Below are 22697 nucleotides of genomic sequence, written 5' to 3' on the forward strand. Positions count from 1 at the left end.
AACTATGAAAAGTGTAAATTTTTTGCCAAAGAAACTGAATATCTCGGTGTTATTTTAAGTGCAGGATCAGTGCGTCCTAGTTCACGTAAAATAAATGCTTTAACTGAAGCGCCTATTCCAACAGACGTTAAAAGTGTACGACAATTTCTAGGACTTGCTAGTTACTTTCGCCGATTTATTAAAGGATTTGCAGAGCTAGCTGCTCCTTTAACGGCTTTGTTAAAGAAAAATAGTGTGTTTATATGGTCCCCTGAGTGTGAAAATGCAAGACAATTCATAATAAACAAACTGACCAGTTCGCCTATTTTACGAATTTATAATCCTAGTTTAAATTGCGAGTTGCATACCGATGCTAGTGCCGTGGGACTTGGAGCTGCTCTTTTGCAGAGCGAAAATGGTGTTGTTCGCCCTGTAGCTTACTTTAGTCGCCGTACGACTGATTACGAGGCCCGGTATCATTCGTATGACCTAGAAACGCTCGCGATTGTTGAAGCTGTTGAACACTTTAGAGTGTATTTGTATGGTGTACATTTTACAATATACACTGACTGTAATGCAGTTCGTGCTACCGCTTTAAAGAAAGACTTACATCCTCGTGTTGCACGTTGGTGGGTCAAACTTCAAGACTACGATTTTTCACTAGAATATCGCCCTGGAAAGAAAATGGGACACGTGGATTATTTAAGTCGGAATCCCATAGACGACGAAACTACCCTAAAAGTGTGTGCATTAAAGACCCTTAAGGCCAGTAAAATATCAGAGGTAAGCACTTTACGACAATTTCAGTTAAATGATGCTTTCTGTTCCCAAATATATGATGACCCGAATATTAATACTTATTATACTGTCATAAATAATCTTGTTGTAACTAACACAAAGGCTCCAAAGTGTTATGTACCCGTTGCTGCAAGACTTCTAACAATGCGTCTATACCACGACGAATCGTCACATATAGGGTGGAATAAATGCATTTCTAAGATGCGAGAAGATTTATTTTGGCCCAAAATGTGCCAATGTTTGAAGAAATACATCAAAAATTGTAGGGCTTGTGTGCTAGGGAAATCTCATACTGGTCGTAGGGCAGGACTGTGGCAACATGGCAATAAACCTGATGATATTTTACACACATGGCACATTGATCATGCCGGTCCATTGATTAAATCAAATGGGTGTACGCAAATTTTAGTAGTAATTGATGCATTTTCAAAGCTGTGCCGTTTAATGCCGATTCCAAAGAAAAACTCAGAAAATTCCATCTGTGCATTAATGTCTATTTTCAATGAACTTGGTACGCCAAAACGAATAATCGCTGACAGAGCAGCTGCATTCACTTCGATCACGTTTCGAAATTTCCTGAGTGAGCAAAATGTTGAATTACATCACATTGCTACAGGTGTTCCTCGTGGCAATGGTCAAGTCGAGCGTGTCATGAGGACAATATTTAATCTAATGAGAGCGACCCTTACAGCCGAAAAAGAAAAAACATGGACCACCGTAATTTCTGCTATAGAAGATAACTTAAATTCCACTGTTCATTCAATCACCGGTCATTCGCCTAAAGTGCTACACTTCGGAATAAATCCGAGACTATTGGCTACGCAGCAGTTTTTATCAGACGCACCGTCGACTGAGAATTTTGTTGATCCCGACAAGGCCGTGGCCGAAGCTCAAGTACGTCTGGAAAATAGCGCCAAACAGCGAGCGCAGCACTTTAACGCCTTGCGTTATAAGCCGAAATTGTTTGCAATTGGGGATCTTGTGGCTGTGGAAGATTCTCAGCTGGCAGGCGGAGGAAAGCTGAAACCGAAATATAGAGGGCCATATACTGTTCGTACTATACTACCTAATGACAGATATGTGCTGCATAAGCAAGGACGGCGAACGACTGTTGCCGCTCATGAACAACTACGACCATGGCCTTCAACAACGTAAATAAAGTGAGTAAACTTGATTTTATTGTAACTTTACATAAACAAATGTTTTGATAAAGTATTTGAGTAGTCATACTATTCAAATGTGGTGCGCACATTTAGCAATGAATAGTGGTACCTGTGATTTTTAATTAAAGTACTTTGGAATGTCTAAAATACTTTAATAAATTAATAATGGCGATCCCATTAATTGTAAAAATAATTTTATAAATGCCTGGCATTCCCAATATATAGTAGTAAAGTATGTTAGAATATCTACAATACTTTAATAAACTAATAATGGCAATCCCATTATGATAAAAAAAAAAAAAAAAAAAAAAAAAAGTGATGTATTATTAATGGCAATCCCATTAATAGATAATAATAATAAAAAAAAAAAAAAAAAAAAAAAAAAAAATGTGTGTGATTTTTATAAATAATGAGAGTATGCAAATACTTCTTTTAACTGATAATAGCAATCCTATCTAAAAAAAAGAGGATTAATAGTGGCAACCCCATTAATAGAAAAAAAAAATGGCAATCCCATTATGGAAAGTAACAAATAATTAGAAAAAAAAAAAAAAGTAAAGTATAATGGCAAACCCATTATAGAAAAAAAAAAGTAATAATAATGGCAATCCCATTATTAAAATTAGGTATGAAAATTGAAATTTTTGCACATAAAATTATTTTAAAAAAATAGAGAATTACAAAGGTTCTGTTTGGGGTTTTCTAATTTCAGAAAACGATGCGAGGACGCCTCGAGATCAGAATGGCCGTGTTAAATGCCATTATAATTCTGCTATGTCAGGATTATCAAATGACCGAGTGGTGTGCAAATACAATTGCGCGCACACGAGGCGCGCAACCTACTACGAGGAAGCTACGACGGAAGGCAGTCTTCGAATCGGGTCGGATAAGTTTAAGTCGTTCTTTTTGAGTTGTTATTATTAAAAGTAATAAAACGGGTGTTTTTATAAACTTTTTGGCTTTGATTTAACATAAATATCAGTGTAATATCGACTTATTAAAATTATATGATAACTAAATATTCTTTCTACGATATTTCAGGCTACGAATAAGATATCATGATACGGTTTTCACTGGCCTATTTAGCTATCATTTCACTAAATTTTTATGAAAAAAAAAGTCATATTATTGCATTTAATTTTTTAGAGAATTTTGCAATTTTCTGTTAATAGATCAAAAAGCGCGCTCTAGCGGCATTACTAAGAACTAGACATATCACAGATAAGACGGATTTGATGGAGCAATAAATGTTTTTTCCAACGAGACCAAGTTTGTTCAAATCCGTTCAGTCGTTTAGGAGTTACAGCCGTTTATTTAAAAAAACATTGAATTATGCCTCACCGCTTTATTTTAATAGATACGTCACAAAGTGTCAAACAAAAATTACTCGAGTAGAGCTCAGCTTTAAAAAGCATATATTTTTTCGTAACATTTACTGGGTAGATTTCAGTGAAAAATCACTTAAAAGGTTTAAGATGGCGGTTACGCCCCCTGGCGACCATCTTGAAAATCTAAAAATATTTTCCACGGTATTCTTTTGGCAACTTTAGTTATAAAATTTTTTACCGCAAGTCTCTACGACGCATAGTTTCCAAAATACAGCACTTTGCATTCTTATCTGGCCACCCTGTACAGGAAATGTAAATGTGAAGACTAGGGTAGGCAACCAAACATTGGATATCCAAGTGAAAGATGTTTTATATGTCCCTGAAGTCGCTACCAACCTACTTTCGGTAAGTCAGTTAACTAGCAAGGGAAATAAAGTAGTTTTTAGCTCTCAAGGATGTTGTCTTTACAGTGAGAAAAGACAGTTGATTGCTGTGGCTAAGTTAATCGATAACATTTACAAATTGGATGTAGAAGTTCCAGGGCAGTGTTTTTTGGCTGCAGTTTCTGGCAAAACATGGCATCGCAGGCTGGGGCATTTGGGGGTAAATGATCTTAAGAAAATGACCAATGGTGCTGTGGAGGGTATGCTGTGTAAGGGGCCAATAGATGTAAGCAAACGTAACTGTGATACATGCAATGAAGGTAAGCAATGTCCTTTAGCATTCCTTAGCATTCCCTGACAAAGGTGGGCGTGCCTCGGACATCCTAGGGATGGTTCACACAGATCTTTGTGAGCCCATGGAGAAAGTTTCTCTCGGGGGGTCTAGGTATTTTTTAACTTTCCAAGACGATTTCAGCAAAATGATTTTTGTTTATTTTGTTAAAACAAAAGATCAGGTCTTTGAAACTTTTAAGGATTTTAAAAGTTTAGTCGAGAATCAAACTGGAAAGAAAATTAAGATTTTGTGCAGTGATAATGGGGGTGAATTTTGTAGCAATGTATTTGACAAGTACTTAAGGCAAGTAGGCATTATTCACCAGAAGACTGTGGTATCTACCCCGGTGCAAAATGGTTCTGTCGAAAGGCTGAACAGGACCCTAATCGAGAAGGCAAGGTGCATGCTCTTTGACACCAACCTCGATAACAAGTTCTGGGGCGAAGCAGTAAATACTGCAGCGTATTTGCAGAATAGGACTGTGACAACTGGACTGCCTGACAACAAGACTCCATATGAAGTGTGGTTCAACCGTAAGCCAGATATTAAGCAGTTACGCATTTTTGGTAGCACTGTGATGACTCATATTCCCAAGGAGACCCGGCTAAAGTGGGATAAAAAGGCTAGGAAGACCATACTTGTGGGATATAGTGAAGAGAGCAAAGGGTATAGGTTGTTTGACCCTGAGACCAATAGTGTGGTTATTCGACGAGATGTGCAAATAATAGAAGACACTCAGGACACAGTTCAAGTCAACATACCAGACTGTATTGTTCCAGAAGAAATATCTACTTCAGTGGGGGCAGGTGAGGTTTCAGGCACTAATGAACATTCCTCAGACACCAGTGTGCAGGACAAGTCAGAGTTGGAGTCGGAGAAGAGTTTTGAAGACTATGAAGGTGGCAGCAGGGACACCTCGAAGGACAGTGACATGGATTATGTTCCTACAAGATGGTCGGGCAGAGGGTTCCAGAGCCATGGTCTTCAAAGAGGCAGCCCAAACCCAAGGTGTTGGAGGATTATGTCACATACCTGTGTGTTGAAGACCAGGGACTTGAAGATCCGGCTACAGTGGAGGATGCAAAGATGTGGAAAGAGGCTATGCAAGATGAAATCCAAAGCTTTGAAAAGAATGAAACCTGGGAAATGTCGGAGTGGCCTGTTGATAGTTCGGTAGTGAAAAATAAGTGGGTGTTTAAAAAGAAAGTCAATTGTGAGGGTGAGGTTAAATATCGTGCCAGATTAGTGGCTAAAGGGTGTTCTCAAAGACCTGGCATTGACTATGACGAAACCTTCTCACCTGTTATGCGCTATTCTACATTAAGATTATTATTTGGATTGTCAGTTAAGTTAGGCTGAGACATAGAACATCTTGATGTGAAAACCGCATTCCTAAATGGGCATTTAAAGGAAAATGTGTTTATGCAAATGCCAGAAGGGTATGTAGGTGCCAATGATAACCCAAATAAGTGTTTCCGGTTAAAAAAAGCCATCTATGGTTTAAAACAAGCATCAAGGGCTTGGAACGATAAAGTCAATAATGTGTTGTTGGAATTGGGATATCATAGGTCCAAGCATGAACCCTGTCTTTATATTAAGAAAGAAAATGATTTTTTAACTGCTATAACGTTGTTTGTGGATTATTTTTTTATTTTTTCTAACAGTGTAGAGGAAATTAATATATATATAGCAGGATAAAAACAGAATTAGGGTCAAGGTTTAAGATTAAAGATCTTGGGAGGATCAAGGAATGTTTGAGAGTGAATCAGAGTCACTGGAAAACTTCTAAAAGGGTCTTAAAATATTTAAAACATACTCTGGATTATGGTCTAAAGCTTTGTGATGATGGAACAGAGTTACAGGGCTTTGTGGATGCAGATTGGGGGGCAAATGTTTTGGACCGAAGGTCATACACAGGTTATGTTTTTAAATTGAGTGGGTCTTTGGTTTCATGGGAAAGCTCAAAACAAAAAACTGTGGCGCTGTCATCAACCGAAGCAGAATACATGTCTATTTCTGAGGCTACTAAGGAAGCCATGTATTTGCGAGGTTTATTTACTGATTTGATTGGCGTAGTTCCTTGTATAATTTTGTTCAATGACAACCAGAGTGCGATTAATTGATCTGCAAATCATGTTTACCATAAAAGAAGTAAGCATATCGATATACGCCACCATTTTGTAAGAGAGGCTGTTACGGACAAAGTAATAGACTTGAGGTATTTAAGAACTGAAGTTATGCCTGCAGATATTCTAACGAAAAGTTTAGTTTCAGAAAAGCATTACGATTTAATGTTAAGGCTAGGTGTTGTGAAGTTGTAATTATATTGATAAGTGGAGGTGTTAAATTTCATGTATCAATAAATTAACATGCTCTCCAGATACTCTTGGCAACACTGTAAGTTGAAGTTTGACGTTTTTTGTTAGAGAGAGAGATGAATAAACATCCGTTAGTCAGTCGTTGCTGATTTACGCTTGGGTGAACATCTCGTGTATTATTTTGAATCTCAGTTCCTAGAATTATGTTTATTAATATATGATTGACATGTAGCTGCAGAATAATTTTTCTAGTACTGGTGTCAGGTTGTTCATCAATTAAATTAAGTACTGCTTCTTGCAATTCCGGTGTTCTAATATCGCGTTGCCGATTACAATCATGCTTTCTTCCTTGAAGTTCCAGTTTCTCGTAGTCTTTGCTGAAGGCGTGCCAATAATGTATGATGAGGTGCCATTCGTTGAGGATACATTTCAGCATACATTCTAGATACTTGCAATGAATTTCCATTAGCAAGACCATAAACAAAATGCATAACGGTCTTTTTGCCATTTTGATGAAATGGATCAAAATCACACAAAAAAGTTTCTACTTTCAAGGCGACAAGAACTGACAATCAACCAAAAACAGATTAATAGGTTAATATATTATTTGAAAAATTAAGTAAAAAACGAAAAAGGTTAAGTAAATAGTGGTGTACCATATTTTTCATCAAGAATATTTACTTTAAACCTTGCACGAACGTCACGGATACAAATTAAAAAAAATTGTGAGCCTCAGAAAATGCCTTTTGATGTATAGAAAATGCATACCAAATAGGTATTAGTGAAATATCTACAGGGGTTTCACATGTATTGTAAAAAAACATATATGTTTCTTCAATCTTTATCACCCGGTATCTCAAAAGTTAGGACTTTTAGCACATACGTTCATATAAAGTTTTTTTCTTAAAATTTACCCAAAAATCAGTTCCTGAATTTCTTCGCATCTATTTATTTACACCCTGTATAATAATGTTAATTTAACTTATTGGTGTTAGATTTTAGATTAAAAATAAAAAGTAGAAATAAACAACTCAAAACGAAAAAGGATCCACTACTCCATAAGGTTTAATTCAACGTATTTTAGAATTAATCGAAAATATTATTTTACGATCACAATGTATAGACTTCAGCCTTATTCGTAGAGTTCTGAACACATTTTTTTTGTCCGGATGTCCTCGGAGAAAAATGTAGACATTTTAAGGTTAAGAATTCCTTATCAGTGCCTTATAAATTTGCTCCAGTTTTTATCAGTTTTACTAATATGCTAGGTAGAAGAATACGCTGTAGAGTGTACCTAAATGAAGTTGAAATCACTAGGGCCGTAACGTTAATTGAGGAAGTTTATTCCAGAAGAAGAGTCGCAGAAATTCTGAATGTGGTCCGGGCCGCTATAAACAGAGCAGGGATTCGGTAGTTAATTTATGGCATTATCAGAAGAAGGCCCTATACTCAACATCAAAGGTGATGTGGCCCTCACCTGGAGAAGACCGTTTATTAAGTCTGTGGGCGATTAGGGAACGAACCACTACTGCACGAGCTCTTTAAAATCAGTTAGCAGCCACAATTGGAATCAGATTTTCTGATCAAGCAGTACGTAATAGCTTTCATCAATCTCAATTGCGTGCTAGGAGGACAGAGTGCCACGTTTAATAGCAGAGCATCGAAGAGCTCGAAGAATTTTTACCGGAGAACATCGTCATTGAACAATACCACAATGGAGTAATTTTTTGTTTACGGCTGAGTCCAGATTCTGCTTACATCACGACGGTCGAGTTCGGGTATGGCGACGAACAGGTGAGCGGTATTTGCACTCAGCTGTGCAAGAAACTGTTCGGTTTCGGGGTCTATTATGTTATGGGCTGGTATATGTTTAAATGGGCATACCGACTTAATGGTAATTGCAAACGGTTTCTTAACGGCATTACGTTACTTAGAAGAAATTTTAACAGCACACATTATTTTTTTTGCGGATAATATGGGAGAAGATTTCATTTTACAACACGATAATGCTAGGCCACGGGTGGTTAGGATAACAACAATTTTTTTAAATGACCATAATATTGAAGTTATGGAATGTCCGGCTAACAGTCTAGATCTCAATCATATCGAACATGTGTGGAATAGATTTGGATAAAGATTATTGGAGCGGCAGCCTATGCAAACCATCCACCAACTTGAAGAACTTCTGGTTTAAGAATGGAAACAATTACTACCCCAGGAGATGATCAAAAACTTGATTGAGAGTATGTCCAGTTGTTGTGATGAAGTTATCAGAGCCGGAGGAGCGCATACTCACTACTAAGAATAGTTTGAAAATACTGTCTTATTAAACTTATTGAAATTTTATTTTTTTATTCCTAAATAACATATCCGACAGGTTTAAGACATTTACAATTTTAACAGTAGTCTTTCACAAAAAAAGCAGAAAACGATAACTTTTGCAAAAAACTATTACACAAAAAATGTTTAAAATTTTTTTTCAGTGACTCCTTTTTCGTTTTGAGTAGTTTAGATATATGTTATTCTAAGCGCAAAAATAACATCTTCAAAGCAAAAAAAATATTAACACTCTTATTCCTAAAACCGCTTCTAAGAAATTTGAAACGGTAACACCGCAGGCAAAAGCTAATGTCTTGCGAAAGATGACATTAGCTTTTGCTGAAAAGGTTGAGACATTTCAGTGTTTTTGTGAATTGTTGCAATAGTAAAAACTTGTGCCGCACCATGGGAAAAAGGCGATTTAAGCCGATCTTTTCACAAGTAAATACCGAAATTGTCATAACATCATATCAAGGGTCAACCGTCGTCATAAACGTAGAATAATAAAAACTTATTAAGAAATCTATAATAATTATCAAACATTTAATTTCAATAAAAATCCTCTTTATTGGATAAGTATCTTTACTCTAATGAAGCATAATCTATTAATAATAAATATTTATAATGCAAATATTTTTGACGACGTCACTGGTAAAGCGTATTTGTGTCGGTGGAATCAACAATGTGATCGAGTGGCGTTGCGATGTTTCTCTAATATACGTTATCTACGTTTATTTAACTTTAAATGTTGACTTCTTTATAGAGTATCTAATATTTTATTTTAAAAAAATGCTTCATATTTTATTAAAGAGCAATAGTATTATTTTGCGCCTGTGAAAATAAGTTTCAAATTTTATAATATTATAAAGTGAGTTTTCTTGAACATAAAAAGCACAAAATGAATTATTAATGAATTAAATACTAACCCAAAGCTCTTTCCTTTCTTATTTTATTCAGTTCAGCCAAAAGTGCCTCAGTATCATCTTCTCCGTCGCTCGAGTCAGAATCTTCTTCGGGGTCAATGGGATCATCTGCATCCAGACTAGCTGCTGGTACCTACAATAAGAATTACTGTGTTGACTACTATTGTTCAAGATGAAAATGATGATAAATGTTTACTGAATTATAATAAACTTTTTAACATTTGTGTCAAGTGGTGTAAAAATGAGACATTTTGTAAAACTTTTAATTTTTAAACCATTTCCTTTTTGAAATAAATGTTCAAAAAATGATCATACTATGTAGATTTCGATGCTGAATAACATAGAAATTACAAATTCAAGGAAATCGTTATGGGTGTTAAGAAAAAAAATAAAACTCCTGTCTCATATTTACCTGCCATTTTGGGCAAAAATGACACAGAGGGTGGGTAAAAATGATACATGGCAATTTCAGGCATTTATGATGTTGTCCGTGATATGGGGCAATTATGAGATACCCTGGTTGAAAAATGAAACAACATTTTGTACGATTTTTCTCAAATTTATTTAAAAAATGCAATAAAAACTGGAAAATAATTTTTTTGAAAAAAAAAACATTTTTTTGGGTTATTTTTACCCCATACTAAACACCTTTAATAAGAAATACATAAATATGTAAAAACAGTTCAATCAAACTTAAGTCGCAGTTTGAAAATAAAATAAAAATAAACAACAGAAAATAAATTCTGGATAGGTACATCAAAAATATTACCTAAATAAATAAAAAAAAACCCAAATACTCTGCATGTAGTTATAGTTAAACGATTTAGTTAACATTATATTTATTTATAGCGATAGAAAACACAAATTTCTGTGAAACTCTGGCAGTACCTCCATGGGTTATTGGAGAAGGTAGTTTCATTACTACGTCATGCTTTGGTACCTCATATTTTTCAGGTATTTGAGGAAATATGAATTTTTCCCCCTTTCGACGCAAATAAGACACAGAAAATTCGTTATCCCCAATAGATTCTACTAGCGCAACGTAAAGCATTTTTTTTTTTTGGTACAAAACTTAATCAGAACATAGTCGCCAATATTTATGTCACTATTTGTATTAAATTCCTCGGCTGCATAATTTTTTTCTTCCTCTTCTATGAGTTCGTCTAATGTCATATTTTCAATGTCGCTTTCTTCTTGGTAAGTTACACTTTCATCATCTGAAGAGGACTCAGCCACTTTTGTCACTTTTTTCTTTAGTTCTTTTTTCTTCTTTTGTGACACTTCTTTTTCCCTAATACTATCTAAATATTCGGCGCTAGTTAAAACAGCACAACTGGAATTAATTTTTTCCTTCGCTTTATTTCAGGATTTGTTTTGTTTATCTTATTTAGCAAAATATTCTCGAATGAAGTGGACGAAGACGGTTGTGGCTCAACATTATTATCTTGAAATGTTTTAGTGTCATTAGTCTCGTTTGTTGTTTCTTTTTCAATTATTTTCTGTTCGCTATTGTTTACATTGTTTGCTACAACCTCATCATTTTCTTTTCTTGGTTTAATTCAAACACATCTAATGGATTGGGGTTTTGAACAGTTTCATTGTATTTTTGCAATTTAATTTTATTAAGACGGTCGACTGGATATTTTTCCCTAGAGCAAGGATATATGCCAGTCGATTCAAACGACTTTTTTATTATAGCCTCTGTAATACCTTCATTCCATAACTCGCAGATCAAGTCAGCAAATTCGCTTTTGGTGAGACGTCTCTGATATATGATATGATATGATATGATGATATGATCTGATATATGATAATCTCTGCCACTCTGTAAGCTTTTGGTTCCATTTTAGCTTCAGAGGTCCAAAGCAACACTTATCCAACGATTGAAAAATATCTGTAGCATGAGGTGGTAATTTAAACAATGTGATATTATTTTGTATGGCAAGTTCAATGGTTCCCCTATCCAGATGTGAGACGTGACCATCCATTATAAGTAACAGCGGCCTTTCGGAAACCATTGAACAAAATTTGGAAAACCAACTATTAAAGACCGCAGTTGTCATCCAGCCTTTATCAGAGACAGCATAGCAGGTTCCTTACAAATCGTTTGATCCCTTCCATGTGCTCCACAGGTTTTGTCCTTGATATATAATTAATGGCGGTAATAATACGCCGCTAGCAGAAATGCACGCCATGGTTGTAATATTTTCTTTACCAGATCCTTCTATGCTTCTATTTTGGCCCAATGCTGCAACTCCTTTTATTCTACCTGGTTCCATATTAAACCCTGTTTCATCCAAGTTAAATATGTGTGCAGGCTTGTCTTGCAAACCAAGTTGTTGGATTGTTTCACCCAGGCGATCATAGAAGGAATATATTATAAAAGGGTCGCTGGTAGCTGTTCTCCTACACTTTTCTAGTTGTTCCATTTTCTTCATTCCACCTCTGTTTGCACAACTAACTGAATTTCTTGTTTGGATAAGGCAAATCCCCATTTAGCCATAATTTTAATTTTTTCTGTCAAATCTCTTTCTTGTTCATCGGATAGCGCTTGTTTTCGGCCACGTTTTGAAACATTTTTTTCGTGAATAGCCCGAAATAATTTTGATTTATCAATGCGAAATTTTTTTGCTGCCGTTCAAATAGACAACTTACCTTCCTTTACTAAGGTAAGCGCCTGTTTCAGATCGTCGTCTGTATAGGGTTTTGCCTTTCGAACGTAATTCCTAGGCATTCTAGCTTGCTCTTTATGTAGGTATACCTAAAATTGTTATACAGGTTAACGTCTTATTTTTACCCCATGACTTGTCTCATATTTACCCAAACAGTCGTCTCAAAATTACCCCAGCAAAAAAACACGTGCACACTCAATTACTTCTAGCAACAGACTACTCAGCTTGTTGTGTAGTTGACACATCAATCTTCACATTGCGATCTTAATCGAGCGCGCCCGATGGATTACAACGGGCACGCAACAAAAGTTTGCGCGCCAATTTTAAAAGTTTTTGTCATGAAAGTTGCATTATATTACGGTAGATTAAATAATTCATGTATAAATTAATATTATCGTTTGAATGAATGTGTCTTTAGGTTTTAGAATATTTAGACTTTATTAAGTCCTTTTTTCGTCTCATTAAAATAATTTTCTTCTTTGTCTTATTTTTACCCAAAATCGTCGGTGTCTCATTTTTACACCACTTGACCCTAATGCAAATATTTTCTACCAACCTTTAAATAAAATTGAACCGAGGGCATTTCACATTTTCTATGAATATTTTTTATTATTCGAGCATAATATATATTATTTTTTTAATATTCTGCGTTCTCAAGAAATATAAATAAATGTGGATTTAAAAATGTAGTATCTTTTAGTTTAAATAAAATTAGTAATGCGTCCAGCTAGCGTATTTACTATGACATACCGCACATTGTAGCGAAAAATGCGGCAGATTCTTACTAACGAGATTAGTTGTACTCGGGTCGTGAGCATACCCTGCGATCTCGGATTACCAAAATGAATTCATATTAAGCTTTCTTCAATCTACCTAGATGGCGGTAGTATAAAGGTAGAAGTCAGGCAACCCTCGCGTACCTTTACTACCTGATGACGAATATAAAACTCCGATCGATATGGTTCTATGGTTGTGATTCACATACATTTTGTTTATTTTGCTACGCTACGTTCGAGTTCGCCGCTACTTTTGTGCCTCATTTTGTGTTTGTTTAGTTTATCTAGTGACAATTTTGCTCAGTGTTTCTCAAGAACTTTATAAGACTTATAGTACTGTTATTTGCCACTGCAATTGGAGATTTAAATGTAAGTAGAATGTTTTTCCTTTTTCCATATTTATTATTCTTATATAATATCCATTCCATAAATTTATTAATTAATATATTTTAACATTTATGAATTTGCCTATATAAAATACAGGGTGTTTGTTAAACATGGGGCAAAATTTCAAAGGGGTTATTCTCTGCACTGCTTTGAAAATATTTTGTCATTTAATGCTTTTTGATTTTGGGTGCTTCGTTTCTAAGATACAATGGCAAAAAGAATTTCGGTAATAAAGACAATTTATGACCCAAAATGTTGACTCTATACCCCCAACTCGAATGCAAAAATCCAAATCTTCTCATACATACATAAATTCATAAGTACATAAAAATTATGAAAAAATTTCTTCAGCCATTATACCAGAACCTACTTATTTATTTTCCTTTTTTTATTTTATTACAGTTTAACATAATAATATTTTAAAAAAACCAATATTTTAATTTTTTTTTCTAGATGCTAGAAGATAGTATATACACTCACAGACAAAAATATTGCCTATCACTATTTTCATCACAATCACTATTTTGTATTTATCTTTTTTTCTTTGAAATGTTGTGTTTTTTTATTGTTATGCTAAAACGTTTTACGTATATTACAATTTATTAGAAATAAAAAAATGGACCAAATAATTTTGAAATGGAAAAAAATATCTCAAAAAAAAAACTCAAAATAAAAAATGCAATATTTTTATCTGTGAGTGCATTTTATATATTTATATGTAGGTAATAGAAATTTATCTCCAAATTTCAGTCTAAAAATAGAAAAAGAATCCAATTGAATGCAAATTATTTTATAATTATTCCTATATTTCTATAAAGATTATATAGATGGCCTGGGTTACTGGGAATTCTCTTATTTCAGTTATAAATAATCAGGTACAAACAAAAATTTCGGTAAATTAGATAGGTACCTCTTAAATTCTTAGGATCAATTTCTTTTATGAATTAATTTTCTTTTATTATAATAATTTTCTTATATTATAATACAGTATCATATTATTTTTAAAGGTATAATAATTATAGCAAAATGAAATGAAATTTATTGTAATTCTCAATTATGTACTTTTTATTTTTCTTTCACATTACATATATAAAAATATTGATTTTCATGAATATTTTATTACCTATCTACAGTGTGCCCACCCTAAAGTATCCCCACTTCTGTAAAATTTTTGTTTTTTAACCAATTTTCATTTATTTATTTTTTTGGTTGATAGGTCGCGACGAATTTCTTTTCGTACATTTAATAAGCAAACCTTGTTTCAGGGTCATACTTTTGGGTAATTAGGGGGGATCAAATTTCAAAAATTCTAAAAATTAGGGCAATTTTTAGAATTTTTGTGGCAATGGAATCTTAATCAGAATCACTGAAACCCTCCTATACGAATTTTTAGCTCTTTACTATACAGGGGTGTTTTAATAAAATGTTCATAAATTTTTATAAAAATCGATGATTAGACCCCTATATCGAATCACCCTGTAACAATATAATAATTTTAAGTTCAAAAACATCGATACCTTATACAGGGTGGTCCGATATATGGGTCAAATTAACAACTTTTTATTAAATTTATGGAAATTTCATTAAAACACCGTGTACATTAGAGAGCTCAAAATTTGCATACAGGGGGTTTGTGATGATGCTGATTAAGATTCCAATGCCAAAAAAAAATTTAAAAATTGCACTAATATGATTTAAAGGACTAGTTTCGCAGGTGAGTAAAAAATATATGTCAAATATATGTCAAAATAAAAGATATATGTAAAATATAAAAAATACCAATAAAATATTTGACCATAAATCTAATATGAAAAAGGAGTTACTATAGAAATTTACATAATTAATTTTACATAAATCATAATAATTTACTTTTTTTTCTTTATATTAGGGGCTGCCAGAGGACGAAGCTGATCAAGAGGATGAGGCCCGAACCGAATTTTGTAGCGTACCAGATAAGTTGCTATCGAACAACATACGGCCCATTGAGGTACAGGCACTTAGATATGTTTCTGGGTATTTGGTGAAAAAAATAGGCAGTGCAAAAATGAAATGCACGTGTAAATCAATTTTCCTAAAACATAACTCTGATGACGAAGAAAGCGAAATTTTTTTAAAAGCAAAAGAGTATATTAAAGGACAGAAACATTTAAAGTATGTTAATTCTGAATTTTTGGATAAAATAAAAAATGCCATAGCTTTCAGAAAATATATTTTCAATAGAGATTTTCATAAAAAAAAACTAGTACCTTAGACATTGACAACTTTAAATTTACAAACTTTAAATAGTAGGATCTGTCTGACTGACTGTTTACATGATGAAGAAATGAAAAATAAAATTTTTAAGTATTTGATAAAATTAAAATTATTCAATTATTCTAAACAATTAAATAGGATACTTAAAGGTGTAGATTTAAAGAAAGTCCCAAAAACTGCTCCAAAAATTTTTTTGTCTGCCCAAAAAATTAAAAATATCACTAAGTTGCAAAGGAAAGCCATTGGCTCACGTAAATAAAGACAAGCACATGCTTTTACTATCCCTGATAGCACAAAAATATTTATTTAATATTAAAAAGAAAGGTTTATTTTACATTGCGAGACAGATTGTTAAATATTATAAAAATATCTTTTTAAAAAATTTATTTAATATTTAAAAAAAAAATGCAAATTAAACATAAAAAATAAAAAAGTGGCAGAAAGTAAAAAAATAAGAAAGTCCCTACCTCTGCCATGGAGGCTTTGATTTAGTGAACGTTTTTTTTTTCATTTTAATTGTAATGACGCTATTATAATCTAACATATTAGTAAAAATATGGTTTTGATTTTTGCTTTTAAAAAAATTTTAGTTACTTGCAGTATCTAATTTTGCAAAATTTTGTTCATACATAATATTACATGTATTTTACTTGCTAGGAACATAATTATGATTTTTTATAGAAATGTTTTGCAAAAAAATTAAAATGGCTTTATCATGAACGAAAATCTAAGAACGCTCTCTACTACAATTTACTCGTTGATATCTATATTTATGTATAAATATTATGTTGTATTTTTTAAGCAATAAAGTATGTATTCGGGAAAATATAATTTTCGTTTTATTTATGTAATGTAATACCATTTTTGTAAAAGATATCAATCTTTTAAAAATCCCGCCAATATGGGTGTCGTGCGCCATCTAGTATCGAAAAATTGAAATAGTAGTTAAACAGTTGAAGCTTTAATTTTAAGGAGGTTTCTACTGTTCACACGCGTTCATATGCTTTTATTTTTTTCATTCTCGAGAGATGCCGCTAGTCTCGTCTTAATTTTGTTGGCACGTTCGTTTATATGGGAGTTTCCATTCTATTAACCCCTATAAACTGTTTATCTATGGTCGTGAGTTTAACAAAACGTTTGTGGTAAAAGTAAAAAGGAATTTATTAAGTTATTAATAAATAAGCAGTTAGTGTTATTACCGGTGTTTTATTATAGATAAATGATAACCCGGAACATTACAGTGGCGACGAGGACTGTTGTTTGTTATTTTTCTTTAAAAATTATAGTGTTTTAAAATAAACACTTACAAAGACAAACGTTTGGAACTCCACGGGCAGTACTTAAGTGCGTTAGTGCAAAAGTTACAATAATTTAAACTATGGCGACAGAAAATGTAGGTCATTTACGCGAATTTGTTCCGGCAAGTTCGGATTGGTCGATTTTCAGAAAAAGAATAGACAATTATTTTGTAGCTAATGATATTAGAGATGAGGGTCGAAAAGGGGCAATCTTGTTAAATATATTAAGTGAGGACGCTTACAAATTAGTCTTTGACTTATGCATTCCCGAGGAACCCGAGAAGAAATAATATACTTCTCTCCTAGACCTTATGTCCGAAACATTTTAAGCTAAATGTCTCAGTATTCGCGGGACGTTATAAATTTTATACCGCTCGAAAATAAGTGACTGAAAGTGCTAAAGAGTGGGCAGCCAAGCTTCCAAATTTAGCTTCAGTGTGTGATTTCGAGGCAAGTGTTTTAAAAGTCATGTTGATGGATTTTTTTATCATTGGATATGATCATGTCGCAACTCAAGATCGCTTACTCGAAGAGAAGCTAGAGGAGAGTATAAATATAGCAGCGGCTAAGTCAGCTGCACAACCTTTTATGGTGCACGATAGTCCAGGTACAAGTTATATGATACAAGAGGCAGAATTGCATTTAACTGAAAACAGGCCGGGTAAGTCCTTTCAACATTCTACTAACCTTGCCATGACTTAAAATCCGAGTAAGGGAAGCAACAAAGCTAATCAACATCAGTGCTTAGTTTGTGAACGTAAAAATCACAAATCAGAATTTTGTTCTTTTAGAGAGTGTTTTTGCCATATTTGTGAAAAGAAAGGGCATTTAGCTCCTATGTGTCACCTTATAAGAAATTAAAAAAAATTATAAAAAGCCAAGCGTTACTCGAAGCGGTCAAAATTATTTGGAATCTGAAGAATATTCTTCATGTAATCTGGATTTTAAATATAATCCCATTTTAATTGAATTACTTGTCGATAATAAAAAAATATCTTTTAATTTGGACACAGGAGCAAGTTTTACCTTTATTTCTGAAAAAATATACTTAGAAAATTTTACTAATAGGATTGTACAAAAAACTAATGATGTTTTTAACCTCTATAATAGAGATCAGATTATCCCTTTAGGTTTTATTAAATACAATGTGTTGTATGATAGTCAGGGACATGATTTGGTTTTTTATATAATTAGAAACGCAGCTGGACCACCTCTGTTAGTACGTGATTTTTGTTAATGCTTTTAATTTAAAAATTTCTAATTTAAATTTTATTGATGTGCCATTTGATATTAATAAGTTAATAAAGCAATATTCTAACGTTTTTTCTCCTGGAATTGGAACTTTTACTAGGGGTGTTATATCAATCAAATTAAACAATCAAGATGTATCCTCCAAGTTTTTTTGAGCTCGCTCCTTACCGTTTGTAGTGAAAGGGAAAGTAGAACAGGAACTTAATCGTTTGGAATCGTTGGGGGTTATATCTAAGGTGGATTATAGTGAATGGGGAACACCAATCGTACCGGTGCCTAAAAAAGATGGCTCGGTGAGACTTTGTGGTGATTTCAAAGTCACAATTAATCCAGTTATTGAGATTGATCAGTACCCACTTCCACGAATCAATGAACTTTCTGTGAAATTATCAGCAAATTTGCTTAGATAGCAGTTCAAAAAATCTAACCACGATTTCGACACATAAAGGGCTGCACCAATTTAATAGAGCACCATTTGGTATAGCAAGTATTCCCTCAAAATTTTAGAAAATCATGGAATCTCTTTTTGAAGGCGTAGAGGGGATAGTTGTGTTTATCGATGACATTTTAATTACGGGAAAAGATCGTTTGCAACATTTGGAACGTTTAGATACTGTTTTAAAAATATTGGATAGGGCAGGTCTAAAAATTTGCTTGGGAAAATGCCAGTTTTTTATGAAAGAAGTTTCATATCTCGGATTTAATATCAATAAAGATGGTCTTACGACGTGTAAAGAAAAGATTGATGCTATTATAAATGCATCCATTCCAACAAATGTAACCCAAATAAAATCATTTTTGGGACTAATAAATTATTATGGCACTTTTGTTCCCAATTTGGCAACAGTGCTGTTTCCACTTTACCAGCTTCTTAAAGATGATTTAAAATGATGCATTTTCTGCTATAAAAAAATGTATGACTGCTGCTCCAATATTAGCGTATTATTATAGGCCTAGTTTACCTCTAAAGTTGGTAACAGATGCCAGCGATTATGGGTTGATCGCGGTTATATTCCATGTGTTTCCAAACAACATTGAAAGACCTATTGCTTTTGCGTCGCGGACGTTATCCGCGACAGAAAAGAAATTCTACGTTCAGTCTTTTCACGATTTAGATTACCTGAATTTTTGGTGTCAGATAATGGCAAAACATTTTGTTCTAAAGAATTTTTCGAGTTTTTAAATAAGAATGTTCAACACTTAACATCTCCACCATATCATTCCTCCTGAAATGGAGCAGCTGAAATTGCTGTGAAAACGGTAAAGGCATCTATCTCTTCGTAACACTCCACATTGCACGACCGGAGTGACTCCTTCTTTTCTCATGTTTAACAGGAAGATCAGAACAAGATTTGATGCTTTACTCCCTAATAACTTAACAAATAATACTAAAAGTAGCAAAAACCAAAATATTACTTAATATTACTTAAGTCAGAATCAAAGTATTAAGTAATCAAGCTAAATAAAAAAGTTATCATCGAGGAGAGTGTTCTGTTGAATTTTCAATCAATGAGTTTTTGAGAGCAAGAGAACAAGTTTTTGTTCGGGATTTTCGTTGTGTAACAAAGCCCACCTGGATAAAAGGTTGTATTATACAACAAGCGGGAAAGAATATATAGGGTGTTCATTTGAAAACTTCTCACGACAGATTTATCAAAAACCACTGTTTAAAAAAAAAACGTCGAAATACGTCAAAAGGTTTGTCAAGGGGGAAACTTTCTAACCTAAAATTACTTCACCCCCTTTCTCGATACCCCTTGCCAATTTTAAATGGCAAGGGGTATCGAGTAATAGCTTGTTTAAAAGGTCTTTCGAAGTCTTTTATTTTGACGTTTGATTTTTTTTTAATCGGTCGATTCGTATTCGAGAAAATTAGAAAAATCTTTGTTTATCTTAATTTGTTCAGATAGAAAACAAAAACATGAAAATATCATTTGTTTATTTCAATAAGTGTTTAAAATGTTGCCCGTTTTTAGCCAAACAATGATATAGGCGATGTTCAAATTCCTGACGGACATTTTCAAAAACATGTTGTGGGATATCAGGGCCGCTGTCGATGATGCGTTGACGAACTTCATCCAAACTTTCAGGTTGGGGAGTAAACACAATAGATTTCAAATGACCACATAGAAAAAAGTCTAACGGCGTTATATCAGGAGATCTAGCAGGCCATTCTATAGGCCCCCTTCGCCCTATCCATTTATCTGGAAACTCGTCTAATTTAATTTATTAAGTTATTATTAAATATGCAGTTAGTGTTATTACCGGTGTTTTATTATAGTTAAATAATAACCCGGAATATTACAAAAAAAAATCTTATTGTAAATGAATGTTGAAAATGATCTCCGTTGACGTCCATACAAAAATCCAATTGTCCAAAACGTCTGCGAACATTTCGGACGTTCTTAACTGATATTCGTTATCAATTAATCAATCTATTTCGAAGATTTTTAAGCGAGTCAGGCTTTATGGCAAACACTTTGGTTTTTAAATGACCCCATAAAAAATCCAAAGGGATAAGGTCGGGAGATTTACCAGGCCATTCTGCGATACCTCTCCGGCCAATCCATCGTTCAAAAAATGACGAACGGCAGCAGCATAATGTGATGGTGCCCCACCTTGTTGAAACATCAGTTCATTTTCTAGAAGGTTGAGTTACTTCTTTTGTTGGGTATTACTTCCCTTATAGTAAAAATCAGAAAACACTTGAAAATACTATCTCATATGCTCAACTATTGAAAAGAAGAAGTAGAAACAGACTTGTTCACAGATTTCAGACTTGTATTTAAAAGAAATATGAACTTAAATATTTATAGTTACCTCTCGTTATATTTAAATTAATATAAGTTCAATAAGTCTTAAATACAATAATTTACTTGAGGTATAATAGATTACTTTTATACCTAGGAGCTGAGGTTTAATCTCAGCTCCTAATTTCTTCCTTTCAATATTTGAGCGTAAGAGATTTAAGTATTTTTTAAATTAATTTTTAATATAAGAGACGTAGACATAAGTAAAAAGTTTGTAAAGTATACTCAACAAAATAAGTAACTCATGAATTCGTCACAGAAATACAGAATTTTGTAGAAGGTTATCATCCTGTTCAAGTAACTCAGTTGTTCTGGGATTGATGGCGTCCTGCAGAAGTTCCAAGTAATTTTCAGTATTAAGATTTGTATTAATAAACAAAGGTCCCACAATATGATCTCCCAGGATGCAAGCCCATACATTAAGTTTTTGAGGTCGATGCGTATGTGTTTCTTGAAATGTATGAGGATTTGTGTCGCTCCAGTATCAACAGTGGTGTCTATTAACTTCACCATGTAAATAAAAGGAGCATTCGTCCGAGAAACAGACATTGTACAGCAAATTTCTCTCACGATTTAACCTATCACAAAAGTACTCACAAAATCATCTTCATTTAGCTCATGTACTAGTTTAATTTTGTAGACATGATATTTGTGGTAGTTTTTAAAATTTTATGAACACTTCTTTTAGACACGCCAGATAGGGGTAGCCAATTTTTCGAGATGTATTAGGTTCCCATCTCAACATGACCTAACACTGCAATTTCTACCATTTCATTTCTCACTGGATGCAGAACATCATTTCTTCTGTTCTGTACTGACCCTGTTCCTTAAAAACTTACTCAGCAAATTTATTACATAAGGATGATTCACCCTTTTATCCGGATGATTAGCATTTAAAACCACGTGCTGCCTGCTCTAGCAGACTTATTTTGTTGATAGTAAAGACCCACCAACTAAATTCTTTGTTGTTTTTTTTGTGATTCAAAAATATTTTATGCTAAGTGAGTTGGATCTGGGGTCAAATAAAACTCAGGTTTTTGATTTTAATGCTGCCGACGTTTCAGCTTATATCCTCAGGGCGATAAAAAGTAAAAACATCCTTATAATATTCAATAGTCTCTTTTTGCTTCAGTCTGAAAAGAAGTAGAACCAACTAATAACTGTATTCTGACTCAACTCAATTCTTTCTTGCAGTGTGTAAACCATTTTTATCAATACTATCAATATCATCGGGACTAGATTAAACAAATAAGTCGGCATTTTGTTAAGATCAAATTTAACAACTTTGTCATAATTTAACCGACCTTGTATCTTTTACGGCTTCCGAGATCCTAATGATGAGGGTCGAATTTGGGCCACCCTGTACATTACAAACACATTTATACCTAATGGTTGTTAAAATTATTTAAAGCATGTTTCTACTTACAAAGCATATGAAATGTTTTTTTCAAAAATCCAGTCTTTTAATTTTTTTTAAATGATCTCTCATTACTTATTAAGAATTTTAGGGTTTCTGGAAGACAATTATAAAATTTTGCTGCTAAGTAAGAAGCAGATTTATGGCCAATTTATTTTTTTGAATAATGAACCATTACACAGTCAGTGTTGTATCGTGTTGGTCTATTATGTTAAACAGGTCGGAGAATTAATTTGTTTTTGGCAAGGCACATAACAATTTTAAAGAAATATAATTGTCACAAACCGA

The 22697-nt window shown here is 33.5% G+C and overlaps 1 protein-coding gene across 4 annotated transcripts in view; it reads right to left on the bottom strand.

The window, feature by feature from the left end:
* Positions 1 to 22697, bottom strand: part of LOC126746102 (spliceosome-associated protein CWC15 homolog) — an 80761-nt gene that overhangs the window by 17493 nt on the left and 40571 nt on the right. For all 4 annotated transcript variants that reach the window (XM_050454216.1, XM_050454215.1, XM_050454214.1 and 1 more), the window contains exon 4: positions 9549 to 9678. In XM_050454216.1, the coding sequence (XP_050310173.1) occupies positions 9549 to 9678 (130 nt within the window). The remainder of the gene's footprint in view (positions 1 to 9548; positions 9679 to 22697) is intronic.

The sequence above is a fragment of the Anthonomus grandis genome, chromosome 17, assembly GCF_022605725.1.
Source record: "Anthonomus grandis grandis chromosome 17, icAntGran1.3, whole genome shotgun sequence".
Lineage (NCBI taxonomy): Eukaryota > Metazoa > Arthropoda > Insecta > Coleoptera > Curculionidae > Anthonomus > Anthonomus grandis.